The following is a 25,391-nucleotide window of genomic DNA, read 5'->3' on the forward strand; positions in this document are numbered from 1 at the left end:
TTGTCCCCGAACAAGAGTACATCATTCTAATTAATTAGGTTTAGGAAACATGTAATAACTAATTAACTAACTCCACCGTATCCATTAATTAGTAATTCTTAATGAATACAAATTCCTGGGCTTCCTGTATTTTACACCAACAGCTTTTATTTCCTTCAATACTATCTAAAATTCGAAAGCTTGACAAAGAAAGAGTATTCATTTCACTAAATTATCAGCACTATATATCAACTAATTAAAGGAATCATCCTCAAATTACTAAGTGGAATAGTAATTAATTAGTTAAATTAATGAATGAAGACCAGAAAGTAAGAACTGGGAAAATGCATGGTCCCTAGGAATCCTAAATCCATATTGATTATTCATATAAATAAATGAATTCCTTTTTGCCCCTAAATGGCGTTAAATAGACAGTATAGTACATGGTGACCCATGTCGTTGTATGTATAAATAATATGTATTCTGCTTAAAGAAACTACTCTGTAACAAAAATGTACACATGTCGGCTCCATATCTATGGAAGAATCTGAGTCGAACTATATATAAAACTCTCAGATAATTTAAATCCGGCAAAAGGGTCGTGCCCACGAGTGGAGGGGGAGAAGGCATGGACCCTGAAAATCTGCTTCAATTTAATTTATAAACCTAACACTAATCTTTTCATTTAATTATTTTGGTTTTGTACTTGTGGGAATTGTCTTAATTAATTGAAGGCAAGATTTGGAATGACAAGTTGAGACCCACTGTGTGAGTGGAGGCTCAGCCGCCGGAGAAAAGCGGCGCGGTCAGTTGGCGGGGCTCCGGTGGGGTCCAAACATTCTCATTATTATGCAATAATGGTCTAAACTCTAAACATTGTATGTTGGGAGGCACATTGTTGGGTGGGGTGGGCCAACTGTCCAAATTACTATTTTAATTTTTATTTTTTTTTATGTTATCTACAAGCTCGAAATAAAGAAACAATTCAAAATATAGACAAAAATACTAGTACTAAAATTATTGGAGAAGTAAATAAGTTGCACATATATATCATAATGCTATTATTCATGAATCCACAAAGGACATCTCATAGTACTAAAATAAGTGTTTGGGTGCTTTTTTTGTATAAATCAGAAAAGGTTCAAGCTGGCAAGCAACGAGCAAATGTTCAAGACAAACGGCCAGAAGCTAAGCCGCAAAAACCGAAAAAAAATGAGTACAACGACATCTCATTCAAACACCAACAAATAGGCTAAACGCTAAATACCCAAAAAGCCAAATAAACATCAACAACAACAACAACAACCTGATACCAATAAGTGTTTGGGTGCTGCTATATATTATTTCAATGGTATAAGAAATTGTTATTTTTCATGAATTTATAAATACTAACTTTAATATAAAACCAAAGCAACGAATACTTGCAAATTAAATTTTTATATCCAAAAATTAAGGTATATTTACCAAGTAACAATGAAACAGATATTAAATGCCAAAAGAATAATTACAGATGGCAAACGAACAATATAAAAGGTTAAGTAAGAAAGTTCTCTTTTCCCCAGCTTAAGGTACTCAAGAATTATTTTAATCTAAAAATGCAATTTTCATGTCTCCCTCATTTTCCAAGCACTTACTAATCCCAGACAGAAATCCCACTGTACCATACCAAAACTACCAAATTTCAATTTCTTTGTACATATATTTCTATGTAAGACAAATTTAATGTACTAAATACATTACTAACAAAATATACCAATACAAAAAATAAATAATAATTATATGTTATTCGAAATTAAACTGAAAAAGTACTTAGTCCTAAAATTGATTAAGTTGATCACATTGCCATGTAAATACGCAAAACTTTATTTAATTCCTGAAAAGCACAATACATAGATTTTGGATTTGCTAATTATGCCCCGGCCGCTGACATACATATACCCAAAACGAATGTCATAAATAATGAGAGGAATGAAATAATTTTCAGACAACTTATAAGTCCAGCAATAGGAATAAATTTGTAGTCCTACTAGCTTTCTAAATCTTAGATTACTAGTAATTAAAATCAACGAATTAAAGTATATTTATCTTAGTACAATTGAAAAAGGATGTTTAGGAAAAGCATAGTAGAAGTATTAAGAGCCACGTCAGTGCCATGTGAACATGAACACGTGGCATGAGGTGGTTAGCCGGAGGGGCGTGGAAGGCGCCGATGAAGCGGTGGCTCGGTAATGAGGATGAGATGTCAGGTCGGCTCCATCATAAGAAAATGAGGGCCCACTTACTCCAAGTCTCACACTCTCAAGGCTATACCCAACTTTTCTATTATTTTTTTTTTAATTTTCCAAAATATGTTTTTTTTCCCTTTCTTTTTCTTTTCAATTTGTCAAATAAGATTATTAAATGTATATAAATTCATTCCATTTTCTACTTTTTACCATTTTTTGGGTCCAACGATGGTTTTAAACTCTCAGGATTATAAATTGCAGATTATTTTCTTTGATTTATTAAAAGAAAGTTTGAATTATTATGAAAGTAAATGAAAACCATCAAGAATGTGTTACTTTTCGATTCTAAAGATAGGCGGTACGTATTTATCTTATTTGTAATCTTGTGATCAACGAGCTAAAACTAAATTCTTATTTGTAATCAATGCTTACCTTTTTCATTGGATTGAAACGAAAATGGTAGTAAGTCGAACTACTTAGAAATGAAGAATTCGATACTTGCAATATTATAAAATAATGAGTACGTAGAATTTAGTGTTAATTAAATAGATGAAATCTATACTTCCAAACATATTAAAAGATGGAGTAAAAGTCTTATCTTGAAAGAGATTTGTATAATTGAGTTACAAATTGGAAAAGTATACACTTAAAATCCAACCAAAAAAATCACTCTACTCTAAGCATTGTAGCAGTGGTAGAAGTATGAAGCAGATGCAGCAACAGTAGGTGAGTTTGTAGATTATTTGACTAATGAAAAGTGATGGGTTTCAACTTCCAATGGCTAACTCGAAGCCACGAATGGGGGAGCTGCCCTTTCCGAATATAAATACCTCTCCTTTCAAGAGGCAAAAAATTGTCCTATATATATATATATATCACCATACTTGCTACCTTTGGGTGTCACCATTTATACCTTTATGTAATTGATCAAATTATAACTTCATTTAACATTAAAAACTTCCAAACTAGTAGTAAGATTTAACATAATGGGAGTTGTAGTGTCGTGTGAGCACAACAACGCATGTTTGGTGTTTTCTTGAGCTCGACACTGCCGATGCACCGAGACCATCTGCAATCATACTCCAAAAATGAGTTTTGGTGTAGAAATCTTCTCCAATCGTACATCAAACTCAAATTCATTTTTAGTGTTTTTCATGAAACAACACCAAATATGATGTTACTGTAAAAACTTTATGAGACAAAAACTAAAAAATGGTGGAAATTTTGAATCTGGTGTAAATAGTTGGAGTAAAACTACTTTTTAATGTGACGTATACTCAAATATGAGTTTGAGTTTGGTGTAAACGGTTGGAGATGGCCGCATTGAGGCTGAGCTTAGTTAGTTTAGATGTAAAATCCAAATTTTCCATTCATATGCAATCAAAGGTTTAGCATTTATACGATGTTATAACTTATAGTAATTTCTTTGAAATATTCATAGCCTTTAGATTTATGAGATTTGAGCCGATTGGTATGAGAAATTGCAAAGTGTTTTAGTTAGGTATGATTAGATATGTGTTTCCCAGTTTCAAAAACTGAGATGAGAGAGAGACCAACATCTCTTACTTCAAGAAGACACATTATGACACGGTAATCGTGGGAGATTTTAATGATTTAATGCTGTGTTTGAATAGGGAGGGTGAGTGTGAGTTATGAAAATGTGTACTTAAACATTTAATTACACTAATTCCAATACCTCCCAATTATAATTTGGAAACTACTAACGTGGTGTGGTGGCCCTTCTTTTCACAACGAATCATCTCCTTAATTGCTTTTTTAAGTTCGTATTTCTCTTTTTCTAATTAAAATCAGAAGCATAAGGAAAGGATTCTTCACTTCCCGCCTTCCGTTTTCTGTTATGATTGATCATAATATGAATTTCCAACTCTTCTCATTTCATTTTTTATTTAATCAATTTTCTGACCATTTGGTTAAAAATATACGAGTCCATGACACGACCACACCCTTAGATTAATTGAGGCAGCCTTTTAATTTTAAGTACTACTTACTAATGAAAATTCGGGTACTTACATTTATTTAAGTGCATACTCTATGCCCCAAATCACTGTCTGTAGGGAATTAACCACCGTAGCTTCTTTAGCAATTAAATTGTCATTAATTATTCACTCTTAGGCTGAAATTATCGTTGATCTCCTATTTCAAACGAAATAAAATACTCACTCCACATTCTTTATCGTTCTTTCATAACTTTAAAAACTTTTAACTTTCTTTCAAGAATTCCTTTCTCCATTAAAAAAATGTAACCGACTCCGACAACTACACGACCAAATACGTATCTTTATACCAATCCACAAATATATACTCTCATCAACCAAATCCCATTTCATCTCTTCAAACAAAACCAAAATAATCAATACTAATCTTCATCGGAGGAAGAGCAGTTTCCGATTCCTCCATATTGTGGTACAGAGAAATCAATATAATTTATTGCAAACGGTAATTAAATAAAACTCTCTGCGCATTTTTCGGCATTACCATTTTCACCGATCCTATAACACACCGATTTCAGTGCAACTCTCTGAAACCATCAAGCTCACTCTCTCTCTCTCTCTCTAGAAAGTTATTGATCTCTTCTTTTGTAGCAGTGGTAGCAGTATACAAGGCGTAGACTGCGTGGTTCTTTCACTTTGGTTGTTTTCCCTTTGAATCCTCCTTTTTAGGGTATTGTCTTTTTTGTTTGTCAGATTTTTGCAAGCGTGGGTTTGATTCTCTCTCGCTCTTTAACCTTCTCTTTGACGCCTTCTTTTTTATCTCTCTCTCTCCAACAATATCTCTCTCTTTACTCCCATAGTTTCTCTTGTATGTTCAACCATGGATCATAGCATAGTGAAATACACCGAGCACAAAAAAACCACCACAAAAATCATCAAACCCTCACACCAAAACACTCCGAGAAATGTCCGTATCACTATGACCGATCCCGACGCCACTGATTCCTCCAGCGATGACGAAGAAGAAGACGAGCTTTTCCACCGGCAACGCGTCAAGAAGTACATCACCGAAATCAGAATGGAGAGAGGTGTGATCAGCGGCGGCGGGGAAGTCAGCGCGCTCCGGCCCAAGCCCAGGCCCATGAAGAAGCCCAAGGAGGCCGGGGCGAGGAAGTACAGAGGCGTGCGGCAGCGGCCGTGGGGGAAGTGGGCCGCCGAGATAAGAGACCCCTGCAGAAGGGTCAGGCTCTGGCTAGGCACCTACAACACTGCCGAGGAGGCCGCCATGGTCTACGACAACGCCGCCATTAAGCTCCGTGGCCCGGCCGCTCTCACAAACTTCACTCCCCCGCCGCCGAGTAATGTGGCGTCGGTTTCGGGATATGACTCTGGTGACGAGGCGCGTGTCGTTTCCTCTCCGGTTTCGGTTCTCCGCTTTAAAAACAGTGCTGAACCGGCCTGTCTAAGTAGCCAATGTAGTGACTATTCCGAACCCGGTCCATCTGAACCGGTTTCCGATGGTCTGAACCGGACCGGTCCGGTTCGTAACGAATTCGGTATGGAGATGGTGGAGTGTGAAGGTGAAACGAGTACTGTGCCGGATTACTGGAACGAGTATTTGGCGATGGACGTTCCGGTTTTCGACAATTTCTTCCACTTGGGGCTGCAAGAGGAGCACTTGTTCGGGGACGAAGCGAGTTGTTTCAACGATCCTCCGTCGCTCGGAGTGAAGTTTAGAGATGTTAGTGATTCGTTAATGGAACTTGGGTCAATCGATGTTGAGGATTATTTTGGTTTTGGTGGCTCTGATGCAGTCTTAGCAGTATAACAAATGTTCAAAAAAATCAAATATGTTTGAACATAGTCGGATTGCCGATTAAATGGCAAATTTTGTTGTCTTTTTCCGACTGTCGGCTTGTATTTTGTTTTAATTAAGAATAGTTAGTATCTAATTTTAGATGTATCGATCTCCATTCAAAATGAAAATGGAGGTTGAGTTGAGTTGAGTTGTGTGTATTAGGTGTGATACAAATCTTGAAACAATAAAATGGATTTGTTTTCCCACATTCACGTGTGTGTTTTAATGTAACAAAATTAGGCTGCCAAAAATGACATTTTCGTTTTGTACACTATATCTTCTTGGTTTTGATTTTTGCTGGTAATAAAAAGATTTTGCAACGATATGTTGATTGTATTGCAAAGATTTTGTACATGTGTAAGAACGAAGGACCGTATATTTCATTTTCTTTGTGCAAGATTTTGTAGTGATGTGTAACCAATATTAAACTTAATTTTCTTTAAAAACCCAATAAATTATGTCTTTAAGGTTGGTGTGGTTTTTAATTTTGTCTTTGTTGCTGGTTTGCATTTATTTCACATTTAGTGATTGTATTCATTTTTCACTTACTATGGTTGAATATTACTAGTTCAACGTGAATGTTAAATGGGTGGGCACCAGCAGCTCTGTATCGGGTCGGCTTATTTAATTAATTGGAGATGAGTTATTTGTTCCCTTATTTTTAAATTTTCGTAGATAGGGAAATGATATTAATTCTATACAAAAAAATTACTACTCCTATATGCATAAAAATAAAGATCACTAACTTACATTTCACTCAATAAGAGAATGTATGTAGGTAGAGTAGGAGGTTGTAAGTTGTAACTTTTTTCTTTAAAATGATTGTTTTTATTTTATTTATGATGCATAAATCGCTTCAACCGACAGCTGGCATTACTGTTTGATAATCATGACATATTCAGCAATTAAACGATAAATCAGTACTATAAATGGAAACAACCAAATCTCTCAGTGCTTAATTGTTTTTGGCACTACATATTATAGTCCATTTTTACTGTTCATGAACATTCCCTGGACCATATATGTACTCTGTATTGTCTGAAACAGAGAGTGAAGGCACACAAAGAGAAGTAAATGTTTTATGAAATCCACAATCACAACAAAATTTTTGCTGCTGCTCTCTCACTCTCATTGCAGTCTTGGTCCCTCTGAAATTTGCCACATCTTGTGTCCATTTTTGGGAGATTTAGTATAAGTCGTTGAAATTGGTACCTCAACTTGATCTGATCATCATTTTATTTATTTACTTACTTTCCACTTTATGAATGAACCGTCACTACCGACCATACTGACCATATTGTTATTACACCTGTCTTCACATCTCGTGTCTAACTTTGTTTTTTCGGTTTCACTGTTTTCCTATCCATTTTTCGCATCCTAATCAGTCAATGACGGAGCCAGAAAAATAATATTAGGGCAAAAATATCGCTGAGATTTTTCAAAATTGCTGAGCCACCTACATTAATTACATCCATGTAGAGTAGCCATTGATCAATGCAAGGGTCACTGTCACACAACTCCAAATGGACAACTCTTTTCTGATTAAGTATGCTAAAAATGCTTAATTGACCCTAAACTGTCTTCAAATATCTCTTAAGCATGTGGTTTACTTTGATTTGCACACATGAATTGAATAATCCCTCATTAATGCCAGGTATCATCATCTGATTTGTGCTCTAAAATAATCCTTCATGGTGTACGTAGTCACCTCGAAATAACTAAGTTAATCTAGAGAGAACATTACAATAAGGTAGTAAAATAAAGGTAAGAAAATTTTCACTATTTTTTGATCATAAGTATTGTTTTAGCAAGTATAAATAAATTTTAGAATTGCCCATACGAAAAAAAAATCTGATGGCTTGACAATAAAGAGAGAAGGGATATATGTTAGGTGGAATATCTAGGCTACCCAACTTTTCTTTTTCTTTTTCTTTTTCACTCCTTTTGTTTTTACAAAAGATGCATCTCTAAAATTAGGACTTTTCTTTCTTCAAATAGAAACATACTCTTTTAAAAACGGGAAACTAATTTCTTGCCAAAAGCTATTTTTAAATAGAAATGCTTATGATTAATAAGTTAACTACTCAATAGTCAATAATGCAATATTCTCCAATATTCTCCAATATTCAACATTACAAGCTTGGATTGTTATTATGTTCGTTATAAAAAGTTGAAGGTTATACTAGATTCAGTATTGTTGATATGATGTCAAATGTTTGGGGCGAGCACGAGAAGCTTGCGGTGCGACTTATTTTTTTCTCAATGTGTCGGGGGGTTCACGTGGGGTGGGCTCGAGGGATTGTGTTGAAATTCATCTAGACTTTGCAAGACGTTCTTGTACCCTATTTTTGACTTGTTTTGGTACACGATTTTTTCCCATGAACTTGTAATTTGTTCAATTTGTTTTGAAACAACAATTCGGCCAAATTAAAGTCTAAAATATCATTATAGGGTGTGATTAAGAATAATGAAAGAATAAATTAAAATAATTAAGAAAGGGAGGCCAACATATCTTACTTCGTTGTACGAAGAAGCGTGGTTTCAAATGTTTCCTTCAATTTGTTGGCATAAAAATGCGAGCTTTGCCATTCTACAATGTGGTGGCCCTTCTTTTCACAATTTCTTTTTCTTTATCAATTGTGATTAATTAGAGAAGAAGCATAGGGATTAATCTCATTTATTGATTTTCGATTTCTGTTATGAGCACTACCTCAAATAATTAGTTTGCATTCATTTTGAGGAATACCAATAATTTCCTACAAAACAGTCATAGTTTTGCGTTTTCTTCTCTTTCCCAAAAGGCACATATGTCTTCTAGCTATTGTTTAATAGTAGTACTATATTTTTATATCTATTTTTTATTCAATTAATATAGCATAGAATATTTGTTTCATTAATAAATATAATACGCTAAATTGCAACCAATAAGAGTAATTTGATTTTCGATGGCATTCATATATATTCTCAGCTACCACTCAATAACTTATAATCAACCTGCATTTATACCTTTGAAGTTTGATGTATGACAAAATAATAAGGTCAGTAATAAAAATGTGTGGAGGGTGTGATGAATTCAAATTTATTAATTTAAAAAAAAAATCATAATTAATTATTAAAATGACGTGAACTCTCTCCTTTTAATATGCGAGCCAAGCGGCCCAACCCCAAGATGAGGGAGACTATGATCCTTGGAACTTTCCAATTCTTTTTTTTTTTTTAATTCACTTTTGTTGTAATACACACATTGAAACTATAGTTGAAAACGTGCATAATTAAGTAAATAAGAGTAAAAAAAGTTGAAATCATGGGGACTTAACATCTTTCATCATTAAAAATCTTGTGAAATGTTATAATTAATGGGGAACAGAACATTCTTCTCTAAAATGATACTCCTTTTGGTCATATTAATCATAGATGAAAACTTTTGGGCATTTGAAAGAGTTGAAAACTAGTGTGTGATTAATATATATTCTCAATTCCGAATTCATCTTAAAAATTATTTAAATAATACAATAAATAATAAAATGTCATAGTTAATTTTGTTTGACTATTAATATTCCAATTGACTCCAATTCCAACAGTAACATGAGCATTTCGAGTAAAAAAAAACAGTGACAAAAGACCCAACACAACATCATATATACAAGTGCATGGCTCTTTACTCCTATATACAAGTGGAGTTTTAGTTTACTTAAATTCAGCTACTATGCATAAATACGATAAGCATAACATAACTTTCAAAGTGCAAAGACATGACGAGTATAAGAAGCTGATTTTCCACTTAAACCAAGGGCATCTAGAAATTGATGACAATTTATTAATTGTTAGATCATCTAGTGCATTTCTAAATACTAATTAAATAGTAAATTTAATATGTGTTGGAGTTGATGCTCATTGACTTAGCTACGTCTCTAGGTCATATATATTCTTCATGCATACAATAAATTGGGAAAACAATTTCATATATACGTACATGGAATCATGGATTCTGTAAAACGTTCGATAAAAATAAAGATAACTAATTGTAAACTAATTGATAAATACTAATAAAACAAATTAATCACCTTGAACGTATACACTAGTTATGATTTTGTCGAGCTCTACGTATTTATGTCCTTTGTTTTATGATCTCACATGGCTCAATGTGACGAGGCAAGACAAACTCCAAGAGTGTTAGTACTTCTTTGAAATTTATTTCTGTGTAAACTTTCTATTCACAAATCCAAATAAATTCTCATTTTCTAAACCATGGGATCCGTCATATATATGAATCGGGGATTTTAATTCTATTAATTGTAAGTAATTTTCTTGGTTCCCCTCGACATTTCATCATCATATGATTCAAATCATTGATAAGGAGTAGTATAAAATTGTACTTCTACTTCAAAATATGCGAGCAATATATACCTCTCTTTTTTTCATTTCCCTCAGGCGGAAGTTACATCGGTGTTCGGTATAGATAATAACTGATTGATTTTAAGGCAAAGAAATTCGTTAATTTTTCCAGTCATTTAATTATTAACGGTTATGTCATTAGAAATAATGTAATTTATATAAACGTGAATTTTACTAATCCCATTTTCTATTTATCTGATACTATTATATTAGCTAATGTCTCAAAGGACAAAAAGTAATTAAAAGATTATTATGTACTTAATGTTAAAAAATTAGACTACATTTATACCAAACGTAAGATATTAAATTCGTGTGTTTATAAATATTAATATAGGATTCGGAACATGTTCACTTCACTAGCTATAGAATACCTAAATTAAGACCGATTTGATTAATAGCGATAGGTAACTTTTTAATCCATACAAATTTAACAGTTTTGAGCCCCTGGTTTGACGATACATGCTCAACTGGCGATTATATACAATTAATTAAAGATTACTCTAAGTTAATAAATCGAAAAAACAAAAAAACAAAATGGTAATGACTAAAGAGTATAAAGATAAAAGTAGTCCTCCATAAATTAGTAAGAGTGGTCACGTGCGCACTGTACATAGTAAATTAGTAATAGTAAAATTGTAAAAATAGCAACTCATGTGCATTCTGTTCAGTTATCATGTGCGGTAAAAGATTTTTTCCCCACACGCGCACTATTCCACGTGCCAAATTATACTCCAAAGAGTAGAACGGAAAAAATAGTTGGTTACTTTTTATAACTGCAAACAGACTTTTTTTTTTATAGGTGTTGCATTATTAAAATTCAAAAAACATACTATTGTGTAAAATAGAGTAACAACTCCATACTTTCAAGTCAATTTTTACCAAAATAAAAGGACCAGGCCCTCTAAAAGTATGTAAGTTTTCACGAGGCTATAAAATTAGTTAGTGTGCGTTGTTTGTTTGGGCCTTTTTCAATTAGGTCTCTTAAGTCTTAATCATTTAATGTGATATCTTTATCTATAGATTGTATATACATCAAATTTATTACTCCTACAGTCCTACACTTTAGGAATTCCAATTTATCATATCTGGGTGTTGAAATATTCCATAAATGATAATAGGTCACATATTCAACTAATCTTTTTTCACTCATATTTTAATATAAAACTAATAGTATATAAAAGTAGGACTCACGTTCCACTATCTTTTTTCGCCAACTTTCCTTTACGTTTCTTAAAACATGTCACGACTCAAATGAGACTCTTAAAGTAAGATGGAGGGAGTAGTAGTTTAGTACTCCTAGTTTTTTTTAATCTAATTACACGAACTTTATAATTTTTAGATTTTCCTCCTAACTAAGAATTCCGATCAAATTAAAGTTAGTCAGTCTGGACTGCACATGAAATATTACCATCTACATAGTGAAATGTGCCAAGACAATAATATGATGGATTTTTTTTTATGTAAACACACAAACTTTTGATATTTCTAATTTTTTTCAAAACTTTCATTTTTTCCAAATCTAATTACATGGAATTTAAATTTTTCTGATTTTTTTTATCGACAAATAATTTGGATTAAATTCGAACTGTTTTGTGAATTGCACTGGTTTAGCTATTTTCTAAATTTTATTGATTTTACTTTTTTTAAGGATAACAGTTCTATTGTGAATGTTATGATATTTTTTACTGTAGTATTATGCATTCAACATATTTGTGGTTTTTGTGTTTCAAAATAAATTTGGTTCACTGATTTTACGATTCATGGTACGCGAGTTGCAATTTATCGGCACAAATGCATATATTATTAATTAAATACAATCACACGAATCTTCTCATGATAAATATGGCTCATTTTAAAAATTCATTTCACTACAGAGACACATTTGTTTGTTATATCAATAATGAAAACGTATTCGTTTGTAATACTCATACCAAAGTTTCAAATAAAGTGTTAGGCATTAAATGATTCTAGAGAAAAATCTACCGTTGAGGGGGAAAATCAGAAAATCTCAAAAGTTTGTATATTTATAGACAACTAATTATCTTATTATAAACAATGTCGTTTTTGCCATTTAGAGAAAATTTCATTTTTAAAAAAATTAACAAAAGACTAAAATTCGTGAATATATTTAGATTAAAAAATATAAGTTTGAAAAAAAAATCAAAATAAATTCATATAGTTACATGGAATAACCTTTTTGTAATATAAGTAGGGTGAGCATTATGGAATGAGAGTGAATAATCAAATTGTTGAACTTGAGTGCGATTTGGTTTGATTTTCTGTTTTTTTAACGAAGCAATTCGATTACATTTGTGGAAAATAAAATTTAATTGGTTGCTGAAAGTAAAAATAAAAAAACACTTGACATTGATCCAATCAACTTTTAATTATTTTTTTTCGATTATATTTGTGGAAAATAAAATTTAACTGGTTGCGGAAAGTAAAAATAAAAAACAGTTTATATTGATCCAATCAATTTTTTAAAAAAAATTTGTTCTAAAAATCCGCAAGGTACACCGTACACATGACACCACTAAGTCTAATCTCAATTCAGTCAAAATAATTAAAACATAACCCCCTAGTACTACATTTGACTAAGCTTAAATAAGAAATTAATTTGGTTTACGATAGGAAAATGATAAATTTAGTAGATATATTATGGCAAAATAAATTATACTCCGTAGTATTAAGAAATAAAGAATCTGTACTTAAATTTATATTTGCTCTTGTAATTTGATAATTTGGACTATATTTATAGTCCATATAGTCCAAATAATTTTTTTTAAATCCTTAAAGTTTGAGTTTGAGATTTATTTGATTATAGACAAATATTTTTGTCTTTCTGAGGTAGGCTTACTGATGATGGGTTTTAACATGGGCAGTGGCAAGTTTGATAATATTGTGACATTATGTTGGTTATGAACCTAATTGTGTATACTACCGATCAATTCGACCTGAATTAGAAGTCATTATCGATTTTGACTGTGAATGGGTAACCAGTGAAAAATAGGTTATTCACATTCAAAGGGGTGAGATCTCCTGCTGTGTTTACAAACACACCACTAAATGCTGTGCTCAAAACGCACATATATAGGAATAAAACGGCAGCTTCTGTCCTCTTCTCTATCTATTCTTTTTCAATATTTTATTCTTATTTGTGTGTTTTTAGGCATACATTGTAGAAGACATCAAGTGATTTATTTTTATAATTTTAAATAATGAATATAGTAATTAATTTAAAATATGAAAATAGTACTCCGAAGTTCAAACTGGCATATTTTAGCTAAATATTCACGCATGGTAATGGATTCAACTCTCTTCATTATTTAAAAACACACAAATAAGAATAAAATATTGAAAAGGAATAGATAAAGAAGAGGATAGAAGCTGTCGTTTTATTCCTATACATGTGCGTTTTGAGCACAACATTTGGTGTTGTGTTTGTAAACACAGCAGGGGATCTCACCCCCATTCAAAGTGTTATAACAGGCAATACATGTTATAGCACGTACTATACGCACGTGTATGTAAGTGTTTTGCGGTTTTAAAATCACCGTGAAGTGTTTTGTAACTTTTTGTTTAATGATTATTGGTTCGGATTTGGATTTTATGGTAAAGACTCAATTTCTTAAAATGGTCATATTTCGTAACAACTTCATCATTACATGTTTAATACGAAGTAGATGCAATACATGTTATAGCACGTACCATACGCGCGTGTATGGTAAGTGTTTTGCCTTTTTAAAATCGCCGTAAAGTATTTTGTAACTTTTTGTTTAATGAATCATTGGTTCGTATTTGGATTTTACGGTAAAGATTCGATTTCTTAAAATAGTCATATTTCGTAACAACTTCATCATTACATGTTTAATACTGAGTAGATAATTATTCATGTTTCACACATCGGTATTCCTATTTTGAAATGGACGTTTACCCTAGCTTTTCCTATAAATACATATTCACCGACAGACATGTATATTGTTTTTGTCGTGTAGGCGTCCCTAAGTTTTTATTTTGTTTCTCCCCGGCCCGTCCCATAAAAGATGTTTCATTTTCCTTTTTTTAGTTTGTCCCACTAAAGATGTTACATTTCCATTTTTATAAAAAGCTTTCTCTCACAATAATATAAATATTATATTTTCTCTTTTCACCTAATATACAAAATAAAATCTACTAAAATTTTGTGTCATCGCACAAGTGTGACATCTTTTGTGAAACGGATGGAGTATTTTTTTTTTTTTTGTCTATTGTTATTGCTTTTGATTGCTTTTAAATTGAGTAGGTGACTAGTGTTGTTTTGCGTATTTCTATTTAATAAGAGTTTTGGTTTATTTTCTTTGTGGATTTGTGCGATATATTTCTTTACTGTTTGTCACAAAACTTGAGCCTTTCATGACATATCTTAATTTAAAACATCAACACATATGCACGGTTCAATTTTGAAATTAATTCTATATTCCACATTTTATATATGGTATGTAAATCTCTAATTAATTATCTGCAAATTGGAAGTGATTACATTAATTTAAATTACCACACAATTTTGTTCAACGGTGGCTAGAATAATGACATTTTATAGATAACTTTTTCCACCGCCCATCTTCAAATCAACTCATATCTACTCAAAATTAATGCTTAACAACTTTATTATTCGAGATATGTGTTTGTCAATTGGGCTGATCTGTATATGGAACAAATCATACTAATAATTAACGAATTACAAAAGTCTGTCTCAAATTATAACACACAACATTCCAATTATGAATTAACTCTTCAGTTTTATTTATTGACTTGTCCCCTCAATCTGTTAAATAAAATCACATTTTGATTCATGACAATCATTAGAAAATGTTAAATAATTTTAGTAAAAACTCAATGGAATGTAAGTCTCAATTTATATAATTTTGGATATCCGGAATTGCAAATGAGACTGTATTTTCATTTTTATGAGATGGAATATTATTTTTTTTCAAAAAAATTAGTTTGACCAAATTGAGTTGACAAACACGCGCGGTTAAGGTGGTGGGGGTAACTTTCTCGATAGATGGAATTTACCGGAAAACATGGTAAAACTCAAAAACCGGTATAACTGAATTATAAATAGCGGCAAATCCTAGGTTGCTCGCCACGTTATTCCTAGCTGTAAAAATGCTTATTTTAACAGCATTTATGTTTTAAAAATATGTTACTATTTCCTCACACCCACCCCCTAAAAAATGAAAAATCAAGAAGAGAAAAGGAAATAAGCATTCAACCACCCCAAAAATAACCGCGCCATCCTGCTAGTAAACAGCTAATCATGTACTTTCTCTAAATATCTTACATTAATGATAAGTTAATAATAATACTCGACTCTGTTAATCTTTTTTCCATTTACTCCCTCGGTCCAAAAAAAAAATATTCCATCCGACAGTGTGTCTCATTTTACCATTTCGAGTGTCCGTAATTTAAAATCACATTTATTTTTTTCATTCTAAGTAAATAGACCTCAACATTCACCTAAGGTCCTAAATCATTATACTCATGTTTTATTATAAATCTAATATATAAAAGTAAAGTCCACATTCTACTATTTTTTTAATAAAGTCAAACAATTTTTTAAAATCTTAGCTGAGTCAAATTGGACTATAAATGTTGGACAAGATGAGTAGTTTCATTTGTGGATGAGAATAATTTTAATGAAAATTTAATAAAGTGAGAGATAATGAGAAAAAAGTAGGTAAAGAAAATGAGATATAACGAAAAAGTTGCTAAATATGAGAAAAAAACTTTTTATTTTTAGAATTTTTGTGGACATTCCAAAAATGACAAATTGTGACTATTTTTTATTTGTAGAGAGAGTATAATTTTGACAGCATTTTAGTAATTACTCCCGCGTCCCTGAAAGTTTGTCACATTTTTTCATTTTCGCATGTCCCATAAAATTTATCACATTTCATTTTTTACCATTTTTTATAGTGGACTTTTTTTTCCACTAACTCAATCCTACTCACATTTTATTATATAGTAGTATAAAACTATATAAAAGTATAACTCATATTTCCCTAACTTTTTAATTCATTTTTCATTATATTTCTTAAAATTCGTGTCCAATCAATGTGAGACAATATTTAAGGAACGGAGGAAGTACTGGTTATCAACAAATGAGTTTCATCGGAAATTAACCATGAGTCTACTCCATAAGAATAAAATAGTTAGTAAAATAAAAGGAAGTGAAATAGAGAAATTTAGAGGGATGATTTTGGATTTAAAGTGGGGCGAGGGGGCTCACGTGAGCGGGCCACACGTAGTTCGAGGTTAGAAACCACCCAGAGGAAGTGAGTCAGCGGTCACTCATTGGACCAACTCGGGTCCACGTGTCGGGGCGGTGTATTTGGGTGCTGCGGCGACCCGTACTTTCTGCCGGAGTAGTTATCCCCGGCCGACGCCTCTTCATCTACTCTCATACTTTAGAATCTAATTAGGATTTGTTTAGTTGACCACCATAATAAAACAGATAGGAACACAATATTTGCACATAATTGCTTTTTGGCGTCAACCATTTCACCCTCCCTATAAGAACCATTTCACTCTAACTTGTTTTAATCACCAATCTCACAAAAATCTCTTTTCCCATCTCCACTTTGAATCATTCTTTTTCATTTGTCACATTTTCGCAAGCGTGGGTTTGATTCCCCTCTGCCCTCAAAACGGTGTCCCTTTACAATACTCCACTTAATGTTTTGTTAATCAAAATCACCAACTCTTTCTCCATGGACCAAACCATTTTATTCCCATTGAAATACACCGAGCACAAAAAAACCACCACCAAAATCATCAAGCCGAAAAAATCCCAAATGCCGAGCGCCGCAAGAACTGTCCGCATCTCCGTGACCGATCCCGACGCCACCGATTCCTCCGACAACGACGAAGAAGAACTCGACGCCATCTTCCGCCGCCAGCGTGTCAAGAAGTACGTCACCGAAATCAGAATGGAGACAGCCGTCGGCGGGATGAGAGCCGCGGAGACACTGCCGCCAAAGCCGAAGCCGATGAAAGCTCCCAAGGAGCCGGCTCCGGCGGCAAGGAAGTACAGAGGCGTGCGGCAGCGGCCGTGGGGGAAGTGGGCCGCCGAGATAAGAGACCCCTGCAGAAGGGTCAGGCTCTGGCTAGGCACCTACAACACTGCCGAGGAGGCCGCAATGGTCTACGACAACGCCGCCATTAAGCTCCGCGGCGCCGCCGCTCAGACCAACTTCACCTCCCCAGCGCCCGCTTCGGATTCGGGCTACGAGACCAGTGATGAATCACACAACATTTCCTCTCCAATCTCTGTTCTCCGCCGAAAGAGTAGTTTTTTGAGTAACGAAACCGGTCAGAGTAGTCACTCGAGTGACTACACTGAACCGGGGCAAAATCATTCGGTTGTCCCGGTTCATGATCTAAACCGGTTCGATCCGGTTTTTACCGGTTCGGAGGTGCAGGAGTGTCAAGGGGAAACAAGCTTGGCGCTTAATTACTCCAATGAATATTTGGACAATCCATTTGTTGACAATTTCTTCGATTTTCAGCCACAAGAGAACTTATTCAGCCAGGATCCGAGTTTTTTCAACGATTTTGCGATGAGATTCGACGACTTCCCTCCCCTCAACGACGTGAGGCTTGGAGATGTTAAGGATTCGTTTCAAGAACTGGGTTCGCTCGATGTCGAAGACTATTTTCAAGACATGAATGATTTTAGCCCGCTGATGCACTCTTAGCTATATAATTAATGTTATGTTATGTTATACTACTGACATATATAGCCGGAAAATGCCGATTTAACGGCAAATTTTGTGTTTTTTTTCCGGCTATCGGCTTTTATTTTACTACAATTTATTTCATAGTCAAGTGTAGTTAGTAGCGGAGATTGAGTAATTTCTGTTAATTATTTTCCGTGATATACAAGTTGAGCAATAAAATGGAAGATTATATTCTATTTTCCTTTACTTTTAATCGATTTGGAACCAAGATTAGCTGCATGTTGGTATATTTGACTAGTCAGCGGAGGCCTTGCAACTTGCAAGTGTAAAAGATGAACAACCATATCTTTTTCTTTCTTTTGTGAAAGATTTTCTGCAGTGAAATTTGAACTTTCATTAAACTTCTATACTTAATTTTGTACGGGTTATTAAATTCTTATCAATCACGGAAATGAATTAAATACTGAAATGCAATTATATAGCGCTTTTAATTTGAGACATTTAATTTCATTTAACCTCGCTACCATCTCCTTCGGAAAAAAGAGAACAACTTCTTGCTGTCTGCATTTATTTTGTTACTTACTAATTGTAGTCAGTTTCATCTTCCAATATTGGGGCCAATCCAAAATGGGTCCTGTGTCGGTTCTCATCGGTGACGAATCCAAAATATAATTTAAGATATTGAAGCCAACATATGAGAATATGGATCAGTGACGTACATCAAAAAGTGTCGGTAATTAGTGACGAATCCAGAATATAATTTAAGATATTGAAGCAGGCATATATGAATATGGATAAGTGACTATGCATCATTAACAAGTCGGTATAATTAGTGACGAATTCATAACATAATTTGAGATACTGAAGCCAATATATATGAGTGTGGATCAGTGACGTACGACTGACGTACGTATTAGTGACGTACCCAGAATATAATTTAGAGGAAAATTGTTTAGTATAATTATTTTATTTGACGATATTGTGGGCTCAGAATTCCTGTACGAAAAATAATGAACATGGTCCATATATATAAAATAACTTGGATTTTACGCAAATAATAGAATTTTTGTAGGGCGAAAGTGAAAAGTTGTCATCATGGTTAGTGCACCGTGATTATAAGTCCCCATATTAAATTATAAAATTAAATGCGTGCGTGGGTAATAGATTGGGAAGGCATGTAATTAATAAGAAAACAAAAAGGCTATGCAGTAAGAATATAGCTGGCCATAAAGAGCATTTATACAAATTTTAATAAAAATAATGATAATTATTTGAACCAATTTCTGTATATTATTACATTTTTCTATTTATTAGTACAAAAAGATATGATGATTTAACATCATGAAAAAATATAATTATAAGAGAAAATTTATTAGTATTTTTAAATAAATTAAATACATTATGAAATTTAATATTTTTATTTAAATTGAAATTACGGCAAGTCTTATCGCAGTGAGCAGTCGAGACAAACCCCAACAGTGAAATGATTATGTCTAAACACTTTTTTCTTCACTGTTCGTTTATTAACTGTATCAGATACTCCATTTGAAAAGGCGTTGACGATACCATAATTAACGGTTTCTGAATTCATTTTTAATAAAGAAACAAATTAAGATGCAACACGGCTCTCTAGAAATTTTAAAAGCTAGCAATATACTATCCTAAATAAAACTGATATTTTAATTAAGTATGAATGTATACTCGAGCTAATCATAGTAAGATATTTTGGGACCCAAACTATCAATTAAGAATTTTTATTTGTAAATAAAGCTAGTTAAGATGGTCATCTCGAACAACTATATCTTTGACTATGTAAATCATATCATTAAGTTAGTGTTTGGTGATATGAATAATGTTATATGGTGTGTGTGGATTTGGAATTTGACATTTTTAATTCTAAATTTACCATTTGATCTTTTAAATATGCTTAGATTTAAGATTACTATAAATTAATTTTAATGTCAAATTATTTCATTTCTTCAGTTTGAATTCTATGCTTAAAGTAAATATTAAAAATTTTAAAGATAGGCACACACACACAATACTTGCATTTACACAAACAACTCTAAAAATAAAAATTCAAAAAATGTTAATACAATGGTAGTTGAAAATGACGTACACTATATTATAATGTTGGGATTGAGGTAGATTGTAGCAAGTTAAGGAAGAAATATGTGTGAAGGGGATTGGCAGCAAGTCGCCCTCATCATCACATACATACCTATTTTATGATAAAAGAAAATGAGTGAAAATTTAATGTTTATCAAATAGAAGTTGGAAGAAACACAATTATAATTATGAGACATAAATATGGGCAATGGGTTAATTTTTGTACTACCGTTTCGGGTGTCTACGCATAATTCAGTATAGGAAGGACTAGTAAGTTGTAGTACCACATAGATATTTGTGGTTCATATTTCGAAATTCCATGGAGACAACAATATGAAGGAATAAATATTATTTATATGTAGTTGTAAGCTTTTAGACCTGAAAATTCTTATCCAGAGAGAAAGCTGTTTTTTCCCCTTTTACTATCAATTTTTTGGTTTTTTCTTTCAGTAAGCAGAGATATTAGAAAAAGACAACAAAAAATAAATACTACTAAAAGACAAGGATTATTTTTTAAAATTGGAGTATACAAGGACATATTTTACGCACATAATAAATATATACTTCTACTACGTATTAGTATTACTTAGGTAAGACATATAGTAGTTTCTAAATGGCATAATTTTGAAAGAATCATTTATTTTAAGATAATTCGACTAATGTCAATTTTTATATACATGTGGTTCGGTCATGATGTTCTTCATCACATGAGATGTTTCCTCCTTTTAGAGAAAGATAGATATTGTGGAATTCAATTGTACAATGAGTTTCATCCATTCAAGATAATAACGTGGCCGGATCTCTAAGTTTTTTAGCTTTTGTTTTGGGGTACAATTTCTTAATTTCCGTATTCAAAAGTTTTTAGTGAATTTAGTTGGGATGGAAGGAATAGAGTATCTTACAATTAACATAACATTTAATCACACAATGTATGACCAAATAGGTACACAATTTTATAAGTACTGGAATTCAAGAAAAAACTATTTTCAGTGTTTATATATATACAGAACTTAATTACATGGTTTAAAATATTGAATAATACAATGTACTACTCCTAGTACGAATCTAAACCGAGCCAAAAATTAAGATAGTACTAAATCAATAATCTTATGCAAAATAAAAATTTCCGGCGTGATGGAGAACGGTTCAATCATGTGTTTCGGCTGTCAGAGGATTTAGGAAGAAAAATGTATGCACAAATTAAAATAAATAGGGAGCAGTATAAAAGAATAACTATATAAAATAATTAAAAGACCGACAGAAATGCCTGAGAAAGAGATGAGTCCTACAGAAATTTAGTTATGTACGCTTAAAGCTTTAATTAAAGGTTCACTACATAACAATAAAAAATTATTGTCCTACTTTGAAACTTATCAGAGATATATGCTCCTCCGTCCAAAAAAAAAATCATCTTATTTGTGAACAAAAAATTTAATAAAAAAATTAGTACTCCTTCGGTTCAACAATAAGTTAGTTACTTTCTTTTTTAGAATGTTCCCTTATAAATGAGTTATTTCCATTTCTAGCAGAAAAATCATCTCTCTTATTTTATTTTTTCCACTTACTTTATCTTTTTCACTCCCTTATTTTTCCATTTCTCATACTTTCCTCTCTCCACTTTAACTCTTTAAATATCGATTTTTTAAATCTTATACTAAAAAAAGTGGCTCACTTATGATAGAAGAGAAGATAAAGTGCATAAAATACGAGATAATGGAAGAAAAAAATGGGAAAAATATATAAAGTATGATAGAAAAACTTTCTATTTTCGAAAATAAGATTAGTTTTTGTGGACATCCTGAACTGATAAAATGACAATATTTTTTGTAGATGAATGAGATATGGAGTAACAAATGGAATAAGAAAAACAGTTTTATTTAAAAGTAAATAGTAATATCAGGTCTAGTACTCCCTCCATTCCTTATAATTTGTTATTATTTGACTCAGCACGAGTTTTATGAAATATAATAAAAAATGAGTTGAAAAGTTAGTGAATATGGGTCCTACTTTTATATATTAGTTTTATAATAAAATGTGAGTAGAAATGAATTAATGGAATATCTGGTCTACTATAAAAAATAGTAAGTGTAAAGTAACAAATTTTTAGGGACGGACGAAAATGAAAATAAGCGATAAATTTTCAGGAACGGAAATAGCAGTTTATGCCCTACTATCAGGCCTGGTATTTTTAAATAAAAATAGCAAATTCCATTAATCGTCCATATAACATTATCTCCATTGCGTATTTACTTTTATCGTTTCTATATATTCATTCAACAAGACGCTAGTATTCAATTACTCACGTCTACATTCAACAAAATACATCTGTTCTAAATTTTTACTACTATATATAATGGCTGGAAATTGTCCTTAATTTTCACAATAAGAAAAGTTATTTATTTGAATAAAGATGACACACATCGTAATTATTTATTGTACTTTAATTAAATAAAAAATCCTAGATGCATTACTGGGAGTTATTCAAATAAAAAACTTATCTCATTGTATAAATTAAGAACAATTTCCAGCCAATAGATGATTAAAAACTTATCTCATTGTTAAATGAATATATGCATGCAAGCGTGAGTTTGAGTCTGAATGAATGTAGATGTGAGTTTGAATCATGAAGGCGAAACAAAACAAAACTAATTTATATGGCAATACAAATATTCTCATGTTAATTATCATAATATACCCGAATTTTTAATTTTAATCCATCCTGTATATGTATGAACATGATTAATTACAATTACATCAATATCCACATAGTAATAAAGTAAAACACGTAAGCAATTAAGTTGATAGCACATAAAATTCTTGATAATATACATAAAATTATATTTTTTGAACTGAATTAAATTTATAATTTATCTATTATAGTATCAATTTTAAATTATAAAAATGTCTTTGAATGGTAAAAAAACACAAAGGCAGAGAGCAGAGGACACATGTTTAATTTGAAGACCCCTTTTAAAAGAGCAGTCACAATAGATTGACTGAAGCCGAAACGTGAAAGCGTGTGAAACATGCTGCTGTTTCATATTGATTGCTAATCATAATCCAAAAATCTGCACAAATCATAGCTTGTCACATGGTTTTAAATCACTATATATATATATATACATTACTAGTCGAGTTTGGAGTGGGCTCGACCATGTCCACCTATTTGCGGTGGTCACATAAACATTGGCTCTACATTTTATTTTCCCATCAATTATTTATATGTAACTCATTAATATCTTTTCTATTATACGAAATATTACTTCACCAAGAAATAGTTTGAACAAATCATATTTCTCCTTCGCATTGTCTTCTTTTGTCCGTCCACTGTTTGAAATGCTTCTGGATCAGACATTTTCTTGTATCTATACATTGATTTCGTTACTCTGAACTGTTTCTATACATTATCACTTAGTTGCTCGTAATTTTTGTCTCTGAGAATTTTTGTCACTGTGCTAACAAGTGACGATCATCATGCCATAAGTACTTAGATTTTGATATTAACCACTAATTTTATTTTTACTTAGTCATGTTTTTTTCCATGGTAAACTCTTGGTTTTCTTAGGCACGACTATATTATACCCACTGTTGGTAATTTCAATTGTCTCCTGCAGCCACTAACTTTTTAGGCCAAATTACTTTTCCTTGCAAATTGCAACTCTGATCTTTTCAGTGAAATTTACGTGAGATGTTTAATTTTTAGTGTTGTAGAGAAAAAACTGCATAATATGTTATAGCATATCAAAATGTGACTAAATGTAAAGGCCATAGGCATAATTAAAGAAAATTGTTTTAAAATAAAAATGCGAAAAAGCAGCGACAAAAAGGCAAGCCGCCAAAATAGGAATGTCGTTACATTGTTATGTAAAAGTAGTGTATTAGTGTGTTACTTATTAGTGGGCTTTACATACTATATCTTAATAGGTTATGCTTTATATGTGGACCTTTAATTACAAATCCACGCGTGTTATTTTATGTAGAAGAGGCGTTGTTTATTACTCCTAATATTGCTATTCAATATTGCTTTTGCATGGTTTAGCCAAGATATGAAAATCATATTTTTATAAAAGATTGGAAGTTCAAGACAATTACTCTTTTAGCGTCTCGGATCTCACCTTAGGAGTTTGATGTCCAAATTTCTCCTTCACCTTAGTTTTAATTGTGATTGATTTAGGTGCAACTTTTGGCCTTTTCTCATTCGTAAGTGTCCTAACTCCTACGGTCTTTGCTTGTGTATTGTTTCTTACTTGACTCATGTTTACTTTTGTCTTTATAATAACTTATACTCAACATTTTCTTTGTAGTTTGAGCACTTTCTATTCATAAGAAAATACTACTAGCTAGTAGCTACTCCTCCATAAGAGCGCAAGAAGAAGTCAATATTCATGTATATATCTAAGATTGGTATCGAACATTATTATTTATTCATTTATTAAGCATTTCAATTTTATATCCAGCTAACAATTCCATGCTACAAGTGTATGTTTGCGAAGTCAAAAGTTGCGGAGACATGCGACTTTAGCTTTTCCAACATTCTTTTTGCTGAAATCCTTCAAATTTTTGTCAATTTCTCAACGTTATCATCTCGCAATCAATTAACGACGTTTAAAAATTTCTAATATATTATTCGACAAATTAAATTAGAAACTTTAGGTTGTCGTACTTAAATTGTGGCTTAAAATGCGAACTTCTTTTTTGCCTGTCGGCCAAGTACTATTACTACTTCCTTATCAAAATGAGAAATCATAAAAGGATAATATTTTTTTCCCAAAGTATAGTATAGACTTGACTCAACAATTATAGGAAAAAACATACTATGCAATTAAAGTAAAGTATATATCAAACTTAACATGTTTTAATAGCTCTAAATTACAATGAAAATCACTAAATAATGTAGTATAAGAGAAGAGAGTCAACATCATTGTTTATAATAAGAGTTTAAGCAGGCCCACAAGATTCACTTTCGGATCATCATGAAATAATCACATCATGTTTTGTTGAATTGGCAATTTTGGATTCCTAGTGTTGAGCTTTCGGCAAATTAGTGACCCATCACTTAGCTTTTCTCACTTCACGCCAAATTCAACTCCTTTTTTGGGTGGTATTCTATTTTATCAACTCAAACATTTTAATCCGAAAACGAAACGAAACA

At 32.2% G+C, this 25,391-nt stretch overlaps 2 protein-coding genes across 2 annotated transcripts; both read left to right on the forward strand.

Moving 5' to 3' along the window:
• Window positions 1-4,604: 4,604 nt before the first annotated feature.
• On the forward strand, window positions 4,605-6,222 carry LOC125209081 (ethylene-responsive transcription factor CRF4-like). Its single transcript, XM_048108681.1, has one exon. It carries the CDS (start codon window positions 5,037-5,039, stop codon window positions 5,982-5,984), a length of 948 nt encoding a protein of 315 aa, XP_047964638.1. The 5' UTR covers window positions 4,605-5,036; the 3' UTR covers window positions 5,985-6,222.
• A 10,744-nt stretch (window positions 6,223-16,966) lies between these two features.
• LOC125209080 (ethylene-responsive transcription factor CRF1-like) lies at window positions 16,967-18,383 on the forward strand. The gene has a single exon (XM_048108680.1). The coding sequence runs from the start codon at window positions 17,162-17,164 to the stop codon at window positions 18,146-18,148; it is 987 nt and encodes a 328-aa protein (XP_047964637.1). The 5' UTR covers window positions 16,967-17,161; the 3' UTR covers window positions 18,149-18,383.
• Window positions 18,384-25,391: the final 7,008 nt, after the last annotated feature.

Source organism: Salvia hispanica, chromosome 3 (assembly GCF_023119035.1).
Source record: "Salvia hispanica cultivar TCC Black 2014 chromosome 3, UniMelb_Shisp_WGS_1.0, whole genome shotgun sequence".
Taxonomy (NCBI): domain Eukaryota; kingdom Viridiplantae; phylum Streptophyta; class Magnoliopsida; order Lamiales; family Lamiaceae; genus Salvia; species Salvia hispanica.

Coding starts and splice junctions, on each gene's coding strand:
- LOC125209081 (XM_048108681.1), top strand. CDS start 5,037: ATGGATCATAGCATAGTGAAATACACCGAGCACAAAAAAACCACCACA.
- LOC125209080 (XM_048108680.1), top strand. CDS start 17,162: ATGGACCAAACCATTTTATTCCCATTGAAATACACCGAGCACAAAAAA.